General features: G+C 45.4%; 1 protein-coding gene across 4 annotated transcripts in view; it reads right to left on the bottom strand.

Moving 5' to 3' along the window:
• KALRN (kalirin RhoGEF kinase) overlaps nt 1-20843 on the bottom strand; it is a 662170-nt gene that overhangs the window by 141791 nt on the left and 499536 nt on the right. For all 4 annotated transcript variants that reach the window (XM_081301757.1, XM_081301753.1, XM_081301759.1 and 1 more), the window contains exon 34: nt 632-878. In XM_081301757.1, the coding sequence (XP_081157883.1) occupies nt 632-878 (247 nt within the window). The remainder of the gene's footprint in view (nt 1-631; nt 879-20843) is intronic.

The raw sequence follows: 20843 nt of genomic DNA, 5'->3' as shown, positions 1-20843 counted from the left end.
CTGTGAGTCCCACTTTCTCCTGGCTGGACTCCAAATGGAACTGAATTCCTGAGTTTCCTGATTTTCCTCTTCCCAGGTATGAGACATTCTCTAACAGCCTACTTCAAAGGACTGAGGATAAGCATCTGCAATTACAAACTCCTGACAACTTCCTGACAGCCCTTCCTTTGGCTCCAGAGGACAGGGAGAAAGCAGATGGTGGCTGAACTAGGGGAGGGTCTCAGGAGTGTGTTGGGAATTAGGGAGGAGGTTTTATTTTAGTTTGCAATTTTATTCTGGTGGAAAACACCAAGGAGGCTGGAAGGGAGAACGGGGCAGCCTGCCACTGCCATCTAGTGGAGAGAGGGAGGAAGTCAGGTAGAAGAGGGCATTCCTAAATGCCTTGTGATACAGTGGGAATGCTGGGAGAGATCGTGGAGGCCACCTACTTCAACCTTGCTCTTGAAGATAAGGTGAATTCAGAAGGTTACACAACTTTCCCAAAGTCACAGAGCCACCAGTAGCTCTTTCTCTTCAAGCTCCCAACCCACTCCCTCCATTACCAGCTCCCACACAAAGTAAGTTCACAAGACAGGTCAGTTCCCTAGTGCTCTTCATGGTCCGTGCTACCCTCCCCCTCCGTTCTCCCTACCTTTCACCAATGGGAAGAAGCAGTCCATCTCCACGCTGCTTCGGGAATGGGAGATGCATAGGGCGCTGCTGGGGACCAGGCCCTCCTGAGGGGGACTCCGTTCTGTGGTGCGGACCAGACACCAGCCGGGCCGCTCGCTGGGCCGCTCCAACAGCTCCACCGTCTGTCCCACCTGGATGGTCAGCTCGCTGCTGTGGCCTGCGCTGAAGTCCTGGAGGACCACGGTCAGCTCACACCCGCCAGAGAGCTTCAGTGATGGTGGTGATAGGTGAGAAGTGAGGGTGTGGGGGACGGAGGAGAAAATGTGGGAGAAGGTGGGCGAGAGCGGAGGAAGGAGGAATGGGAGGAATGAGAAGGGGAAAGATGGGATTCAGGGTGGAGAAAAGGCAGAAGATAGAAAAAAAAAGAATTGGGAACAGGAGAGAAAACGGGGGGGGGGGGAGAAAAGGCGATTAGCAGTGTGTCATCGGTCATTCATAAGTTCCAGCTGTAGCCAGTCTGGAGCCTGCCAGGAACCAGGGCTTCATTCTAAGTCTTTCTTGCTTCCTTAGTGCTCTTTCCATGACTCCTTTGCCAAACTTCCAGCCAATTGTGCTTCCAACCCTTTCCTGTATATCCCTTTCCTCTTTTCAAGGGGTCCACCCCATGCTCCTCTCCTGTCCCCACTGCCACCCCTCAGATTGCAACTGTGCTGCATGGGTTTCTAACTCACTCGCTATTCTAGTGGGAATAACAGAAGAGTTGAGTTCCCTTCCTTCTAACCCCTGTGACATCCCCCATTCCCACCCCTCACTGGAGGCATTAGACTAAAATAGGGGCTTCTGTTGCCCAAAAGAGAATGGGCCATCAACTTGGTCACTGTGGGGCAGGGAAGAGGAGGGGCGGATCTCATTTAGGAACCTATGCCTTCCCTGGTACTGGGCTCAGCCTTCCCTAGGCCTGCATGTGCACTGATCCTGGGACAGCGCCAATAACAGGTGCAGCAACCCTGAAGGCAGGAACAAACCCTACTATCTAGGCACTGAGACTGCTCACTTTTCCCTTGGTGGTGTGACCACCCCTTCCCGCTGGCCTCCATCTCCTGAGAACCCATTTGGTTATCAATGTAGCTCATAGAACCAAGCACAGGGCGCCTGCTTAGAGTACTAAGTACTTAGAGTCTTAAGTACTAAGAGCTGCTGCACTTAGAGTACAGTGACGGGAAGGGAAGGAATGAGGAGGCTGAGACCCAGTTTTCTGGCCTCTTATTCTCTAAGGTTTATCCCTAAACAGTGGTGCAAAGGGAAAGTCCACACCAGATCATCTCCAGGGACTTTATCAGCGGCCCCACAATGAGCAAAAGCTCAGCATTCAGGGATTGTGAGAAATTTCCACTAAAGGGACTTGATTGTCACAGTGGGCCTGAAAAGGTTAAAATGAGGCTGGGCATACCTGACCAGCATACACATGAGACGGCTGGCAGTATGCAGCCCCACCAGCCACAGAGCAGGACGTCTGTGCTGAACACATCTCATGGGCAGGCATGGTACTGCCACCAGGATGGATCAGGAAGGGAATCTGTATGACAGAAGGTGGAAGCCGGAAGACACAGAAGAAGAGGAAAACATGCTGTTGGCTCCTTCACTCCATTTAACTTCTCTGGTCCTATTACATAAATGCACAGCCCCCACTGTCCGGCACCATGGCTCTCCTAGTCCCGTCTTCCCCAAGACATCTTTCAGTGCAGGTTATTATGGGATGGTAATAGCTCATATATGTAGAGAGCTTTACAGTTAGTAAAGTCCCTGCCCCAACCAGGTATTGTGATCATTGCCATCCCACATGGCAGTAGATATCAATTCAGAAATATCCAGATCAGGGGAGTTATATACAAATTGCCTTGGGAATTATAAAATGCAGATTTCCTAGCTACTCCTCCCTTGTGTCAGCCCCAACTTCAGATTATGATGCAACAGGCCAGAGTTAGGGCCCAGGGAGGTCTAGTTTTAATAAGAACATTTGCTGTGATTCTGGAAAGGGGTTCTCCAGGACATTGGGAAACACTGGCTAGATGGTTTTCCCACAGTTACCCTGCCAAACTTGACCATGAATCCCATGCTCCTTAAACCACACAACATTAAGCAAGGTCCGTCCTTATTTTGGGGTGTGTTTGATGGAGTGGGTGGGAGGCAGTGGCCTAAGCTCCTGGTCCTTGGTGTGGCCTACAGCATGTCTCTTCAACTCTCTGGATTGCAACCTCTCTGAGAAACACATCATATTATTTTGATGGTATACACCACATGTGAACAAACATTTCACCGAAACATAAGTTTCACCCTGATAGTCTATTTCATTGTTTTTCTCAGTCGCTGATGACACCCCACTAAATAGATTCCATCTCCTACTAATGTACTTATAGAACACTGGCCTAGATGACCAGGAAAGTTCCTTCCAACCTGAAGGGTTTCTTTTTTATTTTTATTTTTTTGGTACCAGAGATTGAACCTAGGGGTGCTTAACCACTGAACTACATCCCCAGCTGTTTTTATTTTTCATTTTGAGACAGGGTCTTGCTAATTTGCTTAGGGCCTTGTCAAGTTGCTGAGGCTAGCTTTGAACTCTTGATTCTCCCGCTTCAGCCTCCCCAGCTGCTGGGATTACAGACATGAGCATGTGCCGGGCTACCTGAAGGGTTTCTATTGCTGAGCTTCAACACCCTCTTAGAGCTTTTCCTCTGTGTCAATACCAGGTAGTTCTCATTCTTTCCTGAGGCTGGGCATACCTGACCAGCATACACATGCCTTTCAGAGCAACCTGGTTGCAGCCAGGAATGGGTATAGCCCTTTCAGCATATTGCTGAGCAGAGCAGAGGGTACCTGAGGCTCTGGTTTCAAACTGCCCAGTGCATTATCTAGATATGATATGAACCCTAGAGTTCATAGGCCTATGAACCCTAGAGTAAGTTGCAACAAGCCCCATGGGCAGGCTGAGAGGAGAGGGATGGAACTTGTAGGGGAGGGAATAGGAGAGGCTTTGTGTCTACAATTCAAGATCCAGTACCTGCAGAGAAGCACCACTAGATGGTGGTGTTTACCTCTTATAAATCGCCCAGACCTCTAAGATGCAGGAGGGAGTGGATAGAGGATCAGTGGCCAATTTCTTTGGAGCACAAACCTGATAGTTAACCATGTGCAAGCTTTAAAGCCAGCCAAGAAAATAATTATGGTTAAAGTACAGGATAAATGTCCTGGTGCAGCTCACTTCACCTTTTGGCTTGGTCAAAAAGATTTACTAAGGCAGGTCTCCACCCCATGGTGCAAAGGGAATTCCAGAGGGGCAGCCAAGGGTCAGAGTATGAGAAATGGTGAGATGGTGTCAGGCTGGGCTGGCCCTGAAACAGACCCTCCTCATCTTCTGCCCAGAGTAACAAGGAGGCTTTAGGGTGCCCAGGGGATCCTGGGCTCACACTTGAAAAGCCCTGCTCAGGAATCCAGGACTGGAATCCTATGGGAAAGTTTCAAGAGGCTGACCAGCAGGGTAGAGGTCAAGAATAGGGAGGTCAAATGCTCTTGGCACACTTATGAGACTTTCACTAGCAGTCCTTAAACGTGATTTATCTGTGTTTTGTGTTTTAGGTCTTCTCCTTCATTGTGAACTCACACCTAATGGAAGTTAGTTACACGGAGCAAACCCCTCATTAACCAATAAGACCCAATTCCTCACACACACTCAGCCATCATTTCTTAGAATTGCTCATTTTCATTTTTTCTTCCTGATGGCCCTGGTCTTCCGTGTCTTTCAGCAAGTTGCCCTTTCCACAACCCTATGGACGTTATTTTCTTTGCTTCTTTCATGCGTTTAAAAAGGACTAGTGAATGCCTGTCCACTCCCCCGGGCCTCCCCCTCGCCACCTTAGTCCCCAGTCCATGGCGACGGCACATTCTGAAAGCTCCCCTTCGTGTCCAGCAGTCTCTGGTCCCAGGAGTTTGAATCAATTTTATGTTGATGTTGTTGAAAACAGTGCCAATGGCACCTCTGGTCCTAATTCTTCTCTTCCCCACAGCCTCTTAACCATTACTTTAAGGCTTTTCCTTGGCAAGTGCTTAGATTTTTATTCTCTAGTTCTTGGCATATTTGTTTTCTAATTCTCCCTTTTAGGCCCGCAGAAGGTTCCTCACGTTTGGTTCATGTTCCAATATTTCCTATTCAGAGAGATGGCCCCTTTATGTTTCCTGACTTTTCTTCTTGGCAGAGCGTTCCTTCCGAAGTTACCCACAGGGCCTGATGCAATGCACAGCTCACCTCTGGCGGGTTTTCCCCTCTTGATGTATTAACCACTGGCGCACAGACAGGAGCTGTGAAGTCCTTGCTTCACAGATGGGTTTGTCTTTTGATCACTTAATCCCTCCTGGGGCAGAACCCTTCTCAGACTAGCCTGCAAGGCCCCCTGGTCCCAACCTGCTCTACCTCTCCCCACATCCTGACTTACACACCAACAGTTATTTTAAATTGTCAATTCCTTGGACATCCACATAGTCCAGAGTACACACAGCCTCCTCACTTCCCTGATGTGTCTTTCCTTTCCTCCCCCACCCATTTTTTCCTTATCGAGTTCATCATTTCAAAGAGCGTCTGACCCCCTCTTTGCATGCTTTAGCTACATGCTCTTCCTCTGGCTGTCTGTAGTTGTCTGCCCATAAATATTGCATGGGGTGCGACCTCCCTCTGTGACTTGTAGATTTCACCGTGTGTAAAATCTATCTTCCCAGGTAGATTTTACACATGGGCAACTTGCATACTGTCCCCACTCCTCAATGAGCTGTTATACTCATCCAAAAAAAAAAAAAAAAAAAAAAAACAAGCCAGCACTCAGACTCTCATCTTCCTTCAAATATTCTCAAGAGAAAAGAAGTGCTCCTGAGAAGACCCTTTCTATCCACCTCGAAGTAAAATTTCTTCTCTTAAATTAGTGAGTTTCTAATTTAAGATCACCAGTGGGTTGCCTTTTTTCTTTTCTTTTTCCTTTTTTTTTTTGTTCCTTCATGAAGGGAGCTATGACTCCCTGGTCCCCAGGAAGCCCATTCATACCCTGCCCTCAGGTGGTATATACTTTTACCATCTGTTATGGATGCTACATTTTCTTCTCCTCCTTCTCCTTCTCCTTCTCCTAGGTGTTAGAGATTGAGCCTAGGACCTCACATATACTCAGCAAGCACTCCACCACTGAGCTACATCCCCAGCCCTTTTATTTTATTTTTGAGACAGGGTCTTACTAAATTGCTGAAGATCTCACTAAGTGTCCAGGGCCAAACTCAAACTTGTGATCTTCCTGAATAGCTGGAATCACAGCTTGCCTAGTTATCATGAGGACCTGGGTTTTATCCCCAGCACTAGAAAGAAGTGGGGAAAAAAGAAAGCTGAGCAGAGAAAATGTCTGTGTCACTCCCAGGAAGGGGATCCAGACAGGGACTCAGAGAGTGTAGGGAATGAGAGAACATTTTAGAAGTGCTGTATGAGGTCAGAGAAGAACTAGAAACACACACTTGACTTCATGCTGACATTCCGTGATATCAGCTCAAATCCCAGCATTTCCCTGGGGATAAGAATAAGTTTGGTCTTAGAATCTGGAGTAGGGTAGTGTTGAATGGATGGAGAGCTAAGTAAGCATCCAGCCTAGGGGTTAGGGACATGGACTCTGGTTCTCTTCACCGTCTGTGTGCCCAGGGCAAGTAGCTTCACCTCTTTATCTCAGTTTCCTCATCTGTAGAATGAGGACAATATCAGTACTGACTTCAGAGGTTGTTATGAATATTAAATAAGATGATAATTATAAAGCACCCTGGACAGTGCCGTTAGCAGCATTAGTTCTCTAAACGCTCATTTGAATAAGTTCTGGAAGTATTAATTATTATTTAAATTTGGGAAGAAAGGAGTAGAGATGAAATAAAAAGAAATTGATTTTGATGCTGCCTGGGAGCAAACTAGGACAACTGTATATATACATATACACTATTAAATAAATGAATCACATCTTTCCTTTTTGATAATCTCTTTTATCCTAGGGCAACTAGAGGACTTGCCTTAAGGCTGTCTAGGGGAGGTGACTTGGACATTTTTAAAGGCCCCCCCCAAGCCAGGACATGTTTTTTTTTTCTTTGCTAAAATTGACAAGGAAATGGTGGGGACCCAAGATGCTTTTATGAAAAATGAGGATCTGCTCGTGACTCCTCATTCACATTACTTGCCAGGGAGCTTCCAAGTGAAGAAACCCCTCTTTCCCAGGAGCCTGGTAACTGCCCACAATATCTGCCACCCGAGCCTGCTGACAACCACGCACATCCGTTCCTGACACTGCTCTGCCAAGAGCTTGGATCTGATATGACAGAGCGGAGGCTCAAGCTGCCCATCAGATAAATCAGGCCTCCGCCTCCTCTGCTGGCTGGCGGCCTGCCTGCTCACTACCTCCACCTGACTCCTCCACAGATCGCAGCCGATGCAAGGCAGAGTTCACACGAACTAACATCTATATATTTATGGCACGCCGGAGGCCAGAGGGGCCCTAGCATAATATGAACTTGGAGCACGTCTACCTGGCATGGCTTCAAGGGCACTGAGGAGTCCTGTCAGCTCCTGTGGAAAGACTGTCCTCCTCCCCTCCACTCCCTGCACCTGCTGCTACTGTCTGGCTTCTACCCTCAGAGGGTGGTTTCATTGAATTAGGTAACATCCCTTCCACAAAATGCCTCAAAGCAGAATATTACATGATTCCCTTCCAAGTACACAAAAATGAGACACAGCACCGGAGTGACATGTGGCTGCCCTTACACGTCTGTAAATGTGAAGATGTTTATAATAGCATTTTTTTAAGGAGGGAAAACTTTGCAACAATAACATGAAAGCCCCTTAAAACTAAAATATAAAAACCCAACAAGAAGGGAAGGGTTAGTCATTATGACACATCCACTAATTGAATGATGAATTAGGTAGCCACTAGATGTTCATGCAGCTTTGTAATAGCTTCAAAACTGCCTATCACATAGAAAGTTAAAAAGGACAGGATGTATTATTGCGTATATAACTCTGTGAAGAACATCAACACTTAACAACCCTATTAAAAATAAACAGGAAGGAAATTCATCAAAATGTTAACCCTGTTTTTGTTGGGTAGTAGATTCTGGGTAATTTCCCTCCTCCCTCCCTCCCCCCTCCCTCCCTCCCTCCCTCCCTTCCTTCCTTCCTTCCTCTCTTTCTCTCTCTCTCTCTTTTTTTTTCCCCAGTACCAGGGATTGAACCCAGGGGTGCTTAACCACAGACCACATCCCCAGCCCCTTTTATTTTTAGATAGGGTCTCACTAAGTTGCTAAGGCTGGCTTTGAACTTGGGATCCTCCTGCCTCAGCCTTCCAAGTGGCTGGAATTACAGGAGTGCGCCACTGTGCCCAGCCCCACTTTGCTTTCTTATTTCTAGTACTGCCCAATGTTTCTAAACCTAAGTGTTATTTTATAATGAAAGTAACAATAACATCAACAATAACAACCTCAAAAACGAATTGACAAATATAGTGGGAAAAAATGCAACTATTCCAAGAGGACATAATACTTCAGTTTGCATGCTGGAAGACTGAGTCTAAAGGGGTAGTGGATGGATAGTTCCTAATTTTTCCTAGGACAGTATGGAAGATTTGGGAAAGTCCACATTGATGATGAGACCTCATTGTGGTAAATGCAAAATCTCTCCCTTACTAAACCCATGTCCCTGCAATATTGGGAAAGTCAGATGTCTGGACTCTCCAGGAATTAGGTCCCTTGGCAAGAGTTTAGTGTTGTGTTTCATCTTCAGTTGATTATAACTTTGAAGCAAATTTAGGAATACTGTGGAGCTTTGGGACCTCTTCACTTTGCATGCTGGAAGACTGAATCTAAAGCTTACTAATGTGTTTTATCCTTCTTCACTGGAGCTGGGGCGGTTGCTTCTTACTGTACCTGAGGAGCTATTTGGTTTAGTTGCTTCCCATGGTGCTTTAAGGAGCACTGTGGTCTCATATGGCCTCCTGAATTGCACAGTAATTAATAGTGGGAGGGATTGGGAGTGGGGATTGGGAATGGGAATTGGGAGGCTTTGGTCAAGTGCAAGGTTCCCCACATGTGACACTGAGCCAATCCCTTCCTTTTCCATACCTGTATTTCCTCATTCCTAAGATGAGGCAACAGGACTTTAGGGATGGTTTTAGTACTCCAGACTGGAGTGGTTTCTTCATTCACCAACACGCAGCCCTATTTAATTTTCTTGAGCACTTATCATTAACATGCTGTCTGGTTTATTTGTCATTTGTTGCTCATATCCCACATCTGACTGTGAGATCCAAGACATCAGGAACAGTCCCTATCTTGTTCTTATATCTCCTGAGCCTAGAGCAATGCCTGACATGCAGCAGATGATCAGTAAATTCCTGCTGAGTGCACGCGTGAACCTGTTCCATGAATTATTACCTCACATGTAATGGAGCAGTCTGGCTACAATGGTGGAGCGGTCTCTCTAGCCCACCCATTCCTACCAGTTAGTTTGTTCTTTTCAAAACAAAAAAATATCTCGCCTTTTTAGTATTGGGCTGTACCTTCACTAACCCCGAAACCTGACAGAAATGACAAAAGGGGTGTTACCTCCAGTGGATAAGAGAAGTAAAACAAACAAAACCTTTTTGTTTTAAATGATGGAAAGTAGATGCAAGAGCCATATCTAAGCTGGTAGAATGGAGAAGACGAGATGCAGGTTCCTGCCAGAGAGCTCTGCACAGCCTTCCCACAGGCGCAGGTGACACTGAGGATGGGTTTCTATTTGGGGATAAAATCAGAAGATGGATTGGGAGTCTGAGAAGACACCAAGACCCCTCCTCAATCCTGTGCACTCTGTCCTGAAACACTGAAATTCAATGAAGGCCTACATATGGAATGGGGAGATGGCTGCCACCCCGTTGTCTCACAGGTCCCAGAACACCAGCAGCCACATATAAATACCTTAGGCACATTTGGCAATTACTTCTTGGAAAAGATGTGCAGATACTCAGATACTGACATTTGGAGGTTGCTCCCCACCCAACCCTCCGGTGCCCTCCTGGTCACACGGCATGCAGTGAGGCTTCCAGCCAATGAGCCCCCCCCCCCACCCCCGTAGGAGGAAGAGCCAGGCAGCCTTCATGCCTCACACAGCTGGAGAACCTTCAGCTGCAGAGCACCAGACTTTTCAGAGAAGCCTTTCTAACAGTTCAAAATAGGTCAGCGAGAAGGTCCGGGAACTCAGAGGAAGCCAAATGCAAGCAGGACAGTAAAAGTTCAACAATACTGTACTATCCCCTCCTTAGAGAGTTGAGAGAAGATACTACACCCGTGAAAAAACAACACGCTGCTACAGAGAGGGAAAAATGATAGAATGAGAAAAAGCTCTTAGAAATTAAGGATATTAAGCTTGACATGGAACATTTCATAGATAATGTCAAAGAATGGTCAGAAGCTAGAACAAGAACACCAAGAGAGGAAATAAGAGAGAAAATAGAAGAAAATTAGAGAATCGATCTAACAAGTTCCTGACAGACAGAATGGAGAGGAATAACTTGTCAGGAAAAATTCCTAGAATTGAAGGGCAAGAATTGCTAAATGGATATGATGCTCTAAGTGGATGGTATAATGAATTTTAAAAGACCCATTCTAAAGCACGGTATTAGCACATACTTTTAGAAAAAGAACATTCTAAAAGCTGAGAGAGAGAGAGAGAGAGAGAGAGAGAGAGAGAGAGAGAGAGAGAGAAAACATCATTTTTTAAAAAAACCAATAAATCAAGAATCAATGACTGCAGGCTTCAATACCAACATTAGGACATAAAGGAAGTGAAGCAATTCTTTCTAAATTCTTGGTGAGAATTATTTCCCACCTGGGGTTCTATATTCAGACAAATTACCAGTTGAGAGTGAGAATACATCAAAGTAATTTTCAGACCTTCAAAGTCTCAAAAGCCTCAAAAGCTTTCAATAAGCATTAACTATTAGGACTAATATGTGTTATCTTCTCAATTTTCCCTCTTTGTTCTCTTAATACAATATATATTTGATAGATACCAATTAAAATTGATCCTTTCATTTTAAAAATAGAAATTAATAGGTTGAAGAAATGCCTCACCAAAATAGTTTTTGATTTTAGCAAAGCATTCATCTGAACCTTGCATGAAAACGTTTTAGCCAAAACAATGAAATGTGGATTGAGATGATGGTATTGGATTCATGGCGCATTCATGGCCTACTAGAAGTTCACATAATCCAATCCCCTTGGCTTTACAGATGAAAAAAATGAAACTCCAAAGAGGAACAGGCTTATCTAAGGAAGACTGTGTTTGGAAGGCAGTATGTAATAAATATTTATTGAATAAATTAGTGAATTAGTAATTTAGTAAATTGAAGATTATCCAACACTCTTAACTTGTTAGTGGAAAAACTAAGGACCCTAAGCTAGTTGGTAATGCAGCAAGGACCAGACTCAGGTTTTTAAAATCTAGGCTCAGAACACTTTTCTGCAAACTTTCCAGGTTAATGACTATCAGGCTAAGAGACCGTCCATGCTAACATCTATGGTATTTCTGCATGGACTGAGTGACGTTCCATGTTGTCATGGAGACCACTGTGCTCTCTGGTGTATGGACCAGTGACTGTGTGGACAGAGGGCTTTCCAGATCTTGCTGGACACAGCTGCAGAGGACACAAAGCTGGGAGAGCAGCAAAGATCACAGACAACAGAAATCCAGAAGCTGTCCTGGGTCTTTGTGAGTTTCTAACCTACCTTCCTACTCCACACAGGGCTCTTTCCAAAATATCTAAGTCTCTGCTTTATGAAGCTGTCCCTTCCTGCTGGAGAGCTGTAATATTAAGAATGTTTCAGGGGCTGGGGATGTGGCTCAAGCGGTAGCGCGCTCGCCTGGCATGCGTGCGGCCTGGGTTTGATCCTCAGCACCACATACCAACAAAGATGTTGTGTCTGCTGAGAACTAAAAAAATAAATATTAAAAATTCTCTCTCTCTCTCTCTCTCTAAAAAAAAAAAAAAAGAGCTTATCCCCAAATAAAATTAAAAAAAAAATAAGAATGTTTCTGTGTTTGGAATTTCCATCCACTGTTCTTAGTGTGCCCTCCACTAAGGGTCCTGGAGGAGAGATCATTCCTTCTTCCCCAGAGCTTCACACATGTGCATGCTAGAAATGAATTCCTTAAGTTCTCCCTTTTCCAAAATATTCCTTGAATTGGCTCTCAAAGGAGCAATTTCCATTATCACCATCATGTTTCTCTATTTTTCTGGATACACATGTTACTATCCTCCTAATGGGGACACCTAGAACGGAACTGGATGGCCCAGAGCAGGCCCAGCAGGCACTCACTTCCCTGTCTGAACACTATGCTTCTCTCACAGTGGCCTGGGAGACGTGTAGTCAAGTAGCGCTGTGAGCTTCTGCTGAGCACTGAAAACCCCACTGAATACCTCACTCTCATTTACAGGGGCTCCTCAAGCCAGCTCCTCTCCTTTCTGTCCTTGGGTTACTGATGCTTTTAACTCATAGAATCTTTTATTGATCATTGTTCAATTAAATTTTCTAGCTAAGGCACAGGGTTCTTGTTGTCTCATCTATCACAATGGTGATTCCTTCTAGCTGCGTGTCACCTACAAACCTAAAGTACATGCTTCCATGTGTTCATTCAGGAGAGAGAGAGAGAGAGAGAGAGAGAGAGAGAGAGAATGAATATGAGAATGAGGCAGGATCAAGGACAGGCCAATGAACTTGGGCCTCTGAAACACTGGTAGAGGTATCTGTCCTGCTGAGAGGGAGGCCTCTCCCACCTGCCTTGAGCTCTCCCAAGACTGAGCAGGAAGGCACTCCCCAGGACTTAGGAAAGAAGACAAAGAGCCCATGGGAATATCTCTGAAAACCTCAGCTGACCTGCAGAAGAGGGAAGAGAGGTGGCTGGGAAAACCTCAGGTTACAGAGAGAAAGATGAGATGTTGCGGGCTCCTCTAAATGGCCTCCCGGCATTCCTTGGAACTGTCCACTGTGTGGATTGTACAACACTGGATAGTTTAGCTTCAGAGGGAACCAGGCCAAAGAGCAGAGACAATTATTTTTCCAAAGTGCAAAATGTTATCAAACCTCAATTATTCAGATGTGGGTCACCATTTTCTATTTTGTGAGTTACTGGATCTGGAGCCAGATGGCTTAGGTTTGAGTCTGTCTCCATTGTTACTATCTATGTAACCTTGAACAAGTTAATTAGCTTCTCTTTGGCTCATTTTCTTATCGGTAAAATAGGTATGGTATTGATTCCTACCAGACAGAGTCATTGTGAGGACTGCACAAATTAACAGGGAAACCCAGACACGTAACGTGCCCTTCAAGCATCACTAGTGTTTCTCTAGTCATCCTGACTTGGCACGTGACTGAAGATGTTTTTCTGCCATAATACCTTGTGTCCAAGGAACAGACATGCATTTCCAAAGTGCTATCAATGATATAGAAGAATTGGCAGACTGGACAAAAAAAATTAAAAGCAATCACATTCCTAATCCTTAGGTTAAAAGGTTTTGGTGTGATTTATGCTACAATTTCCTTTTGTAGGACCAAGGATGTGACCTCCTTCTCTTCTTCCATCAGGCTTCCTACAGAAACAACAGAATGGACTCAGGCTAGGAAGAGAATTCTTGGAACTGACTGCCAAATCAGGGTGGACAACACATTCACACTGCAGTCAGGGTAGAGGTCAAGGTATACAATCCACATAGGAACTTGGCAAAGAGATCCCTGGAAAGAGGCCAAGCGCCTTCAGGGCTGATCAGGAAACCCCAGTCAGTCTAATTGTTAGGTAATCTGAGTACTACCAGCACCAGAGCTGGGAAGAAAGCACAGGCCAGTTCAGGGGTGTGCAACTGAGGACGTGAGAAAGAACCAGTCTCAGTAAGGCTTTTGCAAAGTCATGCTCGGGAGGAGCAGCTACTTTAAGTGGCTTTGCTTCAGAAAGCAAACACCTCTAGTTACTGCCACCTGGGCTGGACAAAATATAGTGGACATCTGTTGATTTCTCAACTTCAGAGTAAGAGTCATTAACTTGTATAGCCCTTTATGGTTTATTAACTCTCACAGATGTTATTTGATCCTCCAGGATCCCAGAAGGTTGTCATTATCTAATTTTATAGATGAGGAAACTGAGGCCCCAAGAGGTGAGTGATTTGCTGGGGATCATACAAAGGCAAACTGCAGAGACAGGTCTTCAAGTCTTGAGAATCCAGTTCCCTCATCCATGGGCCTACTCCCTCCTTCACAGCCAGCCATGTCCCTGGCATGGGCACAGGGCATGCAGGCCCACACGGTGATGTCCCACCCTGCCCACACTTCCAGTCTTTTGGGAAACATGCATCTGGCAAGTGTGCTGAGTGTGAGAACAGGAGGTGCTGGCCCAGAGAGAAGGAATGGCATCTCTCAGAAAGTGATTTGCCTCACCCACTGGGCCAGAGGATCCAGCTGTCCTGTCTCCTCAAAACTGTTTGTGTTACCGGCTTCTGGGCTCTCTCTTGCCTGCGATAGGTGATAAAATCTTTACTCCTGCTTAGCTATGAGCCAGAGGGAAACAGGAGCACCCATCTCTTTCCTGTGCCAGCAGATATGCTCAGCCTCATCCCCATCAGGCCATCTCCAGTCCTGTGGTTGAAAGGAGACAGGTGCCCAGCAGCCACTAGCAGAGACAGCAACACATGCAAGGGCTCCCAGTGTCTCCCTTTAACCGTGTCAAGTTTTTGCCCTCCCTGAATTAGTGTTAGGATTTCCCTTTATCCTTGATCTTATCCTCTGGTGAAGATGGCCTTTATCTATGGCCCCATGATTGTACTTGTTCGCCTAACCCACTTACTAGGTAAGTCCTGATGAGATTTTCTGCTTTTATCTGCTGCTGTTGGTTGCTTTTGCTTTTGCCCTGGACTGATTGCTGCCCCGTGCCATGTCTGGCTCATGACATCATGCTTTCTTATCACTACTTCTCTCCTGACCCTGCCCTGCCTGGTTACCTCTGTAAAGACATGCCCTCTGGGCACCATTTGCTACTGCTTCCTTGACTGCCTGTGTGGTTTATGATTCAGCTCCATCTTAATTTCTTTTCTATTCAAACCTGCTCTCTAGGGACAAGAAGTGCAAAGGCACAGTTTGGCCACTAGAGGGAAGCAGTGGCTAGGATTTATCTAAGGAATTGTGAGTTGCTTAACAGCAAGCTGGCTCCATAGAGATTGATGCAGTCCAGGTCAGAGACCTGAAGGCTATGTGGGAACACAAGACACACCGCTGCATAGAGTAAGTGGTGTATCATAGGTGCTCATATGTTTTCCTGAAAGGATTTCCTCATTTTGAAAATGAGAAACCAGAAACCAGGGCAAAATGTTGTCATTTGCGATTCATTTCTCTATCCCTTATATGGGATCTGTTGCTCAGCACTGCCAAATTATTTAAAATCTTTCCCTTGCCTTTTGGACAGCCCCCCATGCTAACCCAGGCCCCCATCTCCCACCTGTTTCTCTGAAGGTGTCTCCTTTTCTGTCACTCTCCACCCTCATCAGAACACTCTCATTTCAGAATTTTATTAACTCTGCCACGTCTGCCCCTTCAAGCCCTACCAGCCTCATCCTGGTATTCCAGGCTCTTCAGGATACTCCCTACTCAACTTCCTACACTTGTCCATATTTTTCCTCTGCCTGGTCTCTGGATGCTGTCCCAAATGTGTCCTATCATTTCGGCCTCTGAACTTGTGGATAGATGACATTACAATTCAAATAGTTTTTATACCTGTTGAGGTCAAGTACCCACATCTCTATTTCTTGACAGAGGTCTCTACAGGAGATTTCCCTCTCCTGGAACATCTACAGTCCATCCTGTAGATTTTAACAATTAAGTATGAGAAGGACAAATCCCATATTTTAGATTTTAGCTGGGGATGTAGAGTATTTGCCAAGCCTATGTGAGACCCTGGATTCAATTCCCACTACTGAAAAAAAAAAAGTAGATGACTTGTGCATGTGTGTCCTCTTCTGTGGCACTGCTTCCTTCAGCAATGGGGCATTCTAGAGCTCTGAGTCTTATGTCAGTCAAAAGGACTGTGAGCACATGTACCATGCCACAGCATTTCCTAAGAAATGAGGGGGTCTTAGTATCTCTACACAATTCTTGACTTCTTAGGTTTTTTCCTCCTATCAAATGTATGTCAATATTTCTATTCCACAAACCATGTTTCAGTTGGTGGTTATGAGGCAGGGGTGGCTGAGAGAACTGGGCAAGCTGGGAGCTCATTGAAGATAGCCTGGTGCTGGAGAGCCTGGGTTTTGAACTCAGCAACCCTGAGTTTGAATCCAACTCCTACCACTGGCTGTTGATGTTACCTTGGAAACATCAGAGTATGCAGTCTCTCACTAGGCTTTGACTCCTTGTCCAAAATATTGGGACAAGGACCAAGTTCATAGGGTTGCTATTTCAATTAAAGGTTATAATGCACGTGAACACTTGATACATGTGAATGGCTGCTGGTGTTACTATTTGGTGAGTGAGTGAGTCATTGAGGCTACATGGAATAGTTTCTTCTTCTTTCCCTTTTCTTTCATGTGTGTGTGTATGTGTGTGTGTGTGTGTGTGTGTGTGAGAGAGAGAGAGAAAAATACTGGGAATTGAACCCAGGGGTGCTCTACCACTGAGCCACATCCCCAGCCCTCTTATAATATTTTAATTTGAGACAGGGTCTTGCTAAGTTTCTGAGGCTGGCCTTGAACTTGTAATCCTCCCACCTCAGCTTTCCAATACCTGGAATTACAGGTGTGTGTCACCATGCCTGGTTGGGGAACTCCCTTCTACACCATCCTGACCCTATGTTCTGCTGAATAATTCAGTAGTGCTGAGCAGTGAGAGTTCAGAAGGATTGGACAGTTTTGTCTTCCTTCAAATTTTTCTCCCAAAGTTGCAGGAGATGGGGCTAGATATTACGAAAGAAATTTAAACTAGAGGTCCAAATTAGAATGTGTGGGCCAGTTGTAAGATTTAAAATCATGGCAAAGTGCTAAATCGACAATGTAGATTCTCCAGGAACTGGGGACAGAGGGGAATTTTATTCTCCTTTAATGCAAACCAATCATACTAGAAATGGATAGAGTGTAAGAGACAGTTTCAGAGAAAGTAGAGAAAAACTGCTTGAAACATTTTTTAAAGTGTTATAATTTTTCCTGTGTTATAATTTTTCTAGCTCCTCCACTTAGGAGTGTAGGAGCTAGAAAGGCCAGTTTAACTTGAAGCATGTCCTGGACAGAATTTCAAGGAAGTGAATGAGGACCTGGGGATGGAAGCCTCCGGCCCTGGGGAGCACCCAGCTCCAGCTGCATGTTCCTGATGGCAACATTTAGGTGGAAAGGAGATTTATATCCTTAGGAAAAGACAGAAATGGGTGGCCCTTGGGGAAATTATAGAAAACCTGGGAACTGCCCCTGGGATCACTCTAGAAGCATGAGTTCTTAGTTATGAAGATGGCCACTGGCATCCACCTCAGAATGTGTGTAGTATTACATCAGAAGAAAAGGAAAAAAAAGGAGCCCTGACTGAGCTGAAATGGCCTACAAGTGGGACAGCACCTGTACCACTGAATCACCACAGGGCCGCATTGAGACTTCAGAATCCCTCCCCACCTTCCCGCACTGTGCTCCAATCAGAGACAGCCCTTCCCAGTGCTCCTACCACCCTTCTGGAAGGTCTTTGGTTTCTGAAAGGAAGAGATAACTTAGGTCATTTTTCTCCTTTAAGGCTGACCTCAAGTTCTGCATTCCTTCATTCCACAGGTCTGTATGAAACCCTCTACCTCTGGATTCCATCAGGATAGATGCAATCCCCAGATGCCGGCCCCGAGCCACACCTTTGTCCTGCGTATTTGGGCAAGGATGTCTACATTTTCACAGCTCCCTCTCATAGTCAAGATCCTCCTCAACTGCACTCTTACCAGCCTCTTCCTCCTGCCAGTAGGAGAGGCTTCTTTGGGCTCTGAGACCTACAGGGGATCCTTCCTAGGCAGCCCCCTACCTCCTTTCAGCTATATCTATGATTGGGAGCTTTTGACTCTAGGACCATCCCCTACAACCAAGGTAGGAGATTTCCAGAGAAGGAGCCTTCTGATTTTATGCCCTCCCATCCACAACTTCCACACCATCACTCTTCTTTCTATATTGAACCCTGTCTCAGTCTATTTCTATAAGTGAAGCCATTGTTTAAATCACCACTGCCTTTCAGTGGCTACGCACTTTGACAAGATAACAAAGAGTTGTCAATGAAAAGCACAATAATAGTGGTTATCTTGTTTGGAACATGGCATTAAATCTTCACTATCTCAGGATGAGTTTCATTCATTTTAAATGGGATTAGTAGCTGATGCATGCTCTCTGCTTGGCTACCTCCCCTTTCCCAGGTTAACCTGCACGCTCCAGATTTTATGGTTGCTTTTTCCATTTACATGGAACTCTTTACAAATTAGAACAAATAAATAAAATAAAATAATAAAATAAAATAAAATAAAGGAAAATGGAACAAAGAGACTATTTAGGACAAAAACTCTCCTGTGTGTGTGGTCTGTGCTTTTTCAACCATAAGGGATCACCTTTCTCAGCTCAGATGTGGGCGGGGCTGTATGTGGGGCCTGAGCTGAGAGATCTCCAAGTTCAGACAGTTGCCATTGTTTGCAGTGTTCTGGACTCTAGGACATCTAAGTAGCTCTACCGGGGTGGAAGAAAGGTATGTGAGGCACACAGTCTCAGCCAGAATCCCACACCTGCTTTCATGGTGACAGCTGAGCAGAAACAAATGACACATCTATGATCGAGATGGGATAGTCCCTGCAACAGGTGAAATCCAACCTCCTGCCCTGGCCTCTGCTGGGAACTGCTTTTCTTCTGGCAAAGGGCAGGAAGCAGAGGTCCTTACCCACTGTGCTTCCAGAACATACCCTTGTCTGTGTGAGTTCCCACACTTCCACACAGCTGCTGCTACCAGCTCTGAGGTGGACTTAAAAAAAAATCTCAGCACATGTAGTTTGAGAAAAGAAAAGTCACCTCACACATCAGGGCACCGGAAAGGTACAGCAAGAAATTCATGATTCAGTCCCTCAGCATAAAACCACTGTATTACCTCTGCCATCAATGCCATTGAATCTCCCAGGGCCTCTCTGACCTCAGACTCACTAGCAAAGGAGGAAGGACATATGAGACCCCAGTGTTTACAGTCTTCCCCTTCCTACCCAAGAAAGAGATGGTGAAAAATAAAAAGAGCTAGCTGCTCCATAAAGAGATAAGATTATCAGTCAATGTGCATCAATCATATGTTAGATAATATACAAAACAGTGCCACAGAGATCATGCCCAGATTTAACTACTGCCCTCAGCCCTTGAGTGGACCTGCTTTGTGTGTGAGACAATCGGATCCCATGACGTCCTCTACGACCTACCTCTCTAATCTAATTTTCTACTGAAGCAACCTACAATCTACAGCCCCAGTCACACAGATGGCCAGGCCCTGGGTGACCAAGTGCCTTTGGCCAGTGGTCCCTTCTTCCAGTCCCCACCTGTCAAGCTGTTCTGCTCCTTTAAAAATTGAGCTCAACTACTACCTGACTAATATCTCATTTATTCCTTGAACAGATACCTATGGAGAGCTTACCACATGCCAGGCCGACTTGGCGGTGCTGGGTATTCAGCACCACACACATGCGTGTGATGGTGGGGGTGGTTCGCATATATTCTGCAAGACTTTTCAAAACCCCACAACTGCAGAATTGACTGTTTCTTGACTCAGTGTTTCTAATGCACTTTATTCCAGTATTTAACATACACTTCCTCAGGATTTCCAATGGGGCTATGTATAGATCTGCAACTCAATCTGGGGTCCCTGGAGTCTGCACCTTCACAGCCTCCCCGTGGACATACCTTGCACAGCATCTGTTTACTCAGTGTTTCCTGAGTTGACAGGAGACTCCATCCACAGAAGTCAGAATTTAATTCACCCCTGCGTCTGTTTTTCCCTCTTTGGCTTCCTCCCCCTATACCTTTCTCTCCTGGTTTTTACTCTTTGTTTACAACAGAGATTTTTATTAACATTCTCCTGAGATGGTATTCTCATAAATTAATTTCCTCTCTACTAATTACTTCTGAATTATCTTTCATCAAGCAACTGAAAAAAAAAGTTGATGTCTTATGAAAACTCATTGGCAGAGAAAATAGAATATTAAAGGTGAGATGTTTTAAAAACATGTCCACAGGTTCTTAGCTATTTCCCTTTCCATGGTTGGTGGAGTTTGGTTCCCCTCCCCTCTGCTTGAGTACAGGCTGCCCTTGGTGGCCGCTTCTAGTGAGGAGAATATGGTGACAGTGTTGATGTGCCACCCCTGAGTGTGGGAGATAAAGGTGTCCAGGCTTCCTCCTTGCCCTCTTGGTCACTCACTCTGAGGGAAGACAGCTGCCATGTCATAAGGACACTTAAGCAGCCCTAGAGAGAGGTCCACAAGGCATGGAGGCCAGGTCTCCTGCCCTCAGCATGTGGACCAGCTGTCTGAGAAGACCTCATCCCCACAGGGACAGTAGCCCCAGTGGATATCTTGACTGCAGCCTCTGGAGAACCCTGTGCCAGAACCTACCAGAACCGCCAGGCTGAGCCACTCTTCCTGACACACAGAAACTACTAGATAAAAAAAATGTATGTTTTTAAGTCCTTACATTTTGAGGTAACTTATTAGGCAGCAATATAAACTGAGTGACTTCTGTTCTGTTCTATTGCTCACATTGAGGAAGCCAATTAACCTCTCTAGCCCTTCTCTGCAATTGGAAGGGGGCAGGGTCAGAAGACTGTATGGAGCGTCAGTTCTAAAACCCTCTGCTTTCTGAACAAAATGCTATTGAGAAGTAGTGAGCAGTAGCGTAGAGCAGTTTAGGGCAGCTGTATGTAAAACAACTTGACCTCCTTGGCTCTTTCTTTCTCAGTATTGAGGATTGAACCCAGGACCTCATACATGCTAGGCAAGCACTCTGTCACTGAACTGCATCCCTGGTTCTTTTTATTTTTTAGAGATAGGGTCTCACTAAATTGTCTAGGCTGGCCTCAAATGTGTGATCCTCCTGTCTCAGCCTCCTGAGTAGTTGGGATTACCATGGGTG

This window comes from Spermophilus citellus, assembly GCF_964194105.1.
Source record: "Spermophilus citellus genome assembly, chromosome: 7".
In the NCBI taxonomy this organism is placed as follows: domain Eukaryota; kingdom Metazoa; phylum Chordata; class Mammalia; order Rodentia; family Sciuridae; genus Spermophilus; species Spermophilus citellus.
The sequence above is the reverse complement of the archived record's forward strand: the minus strand, read 5'-3'. Positions and strand labels throughout refer to the sequence as shown.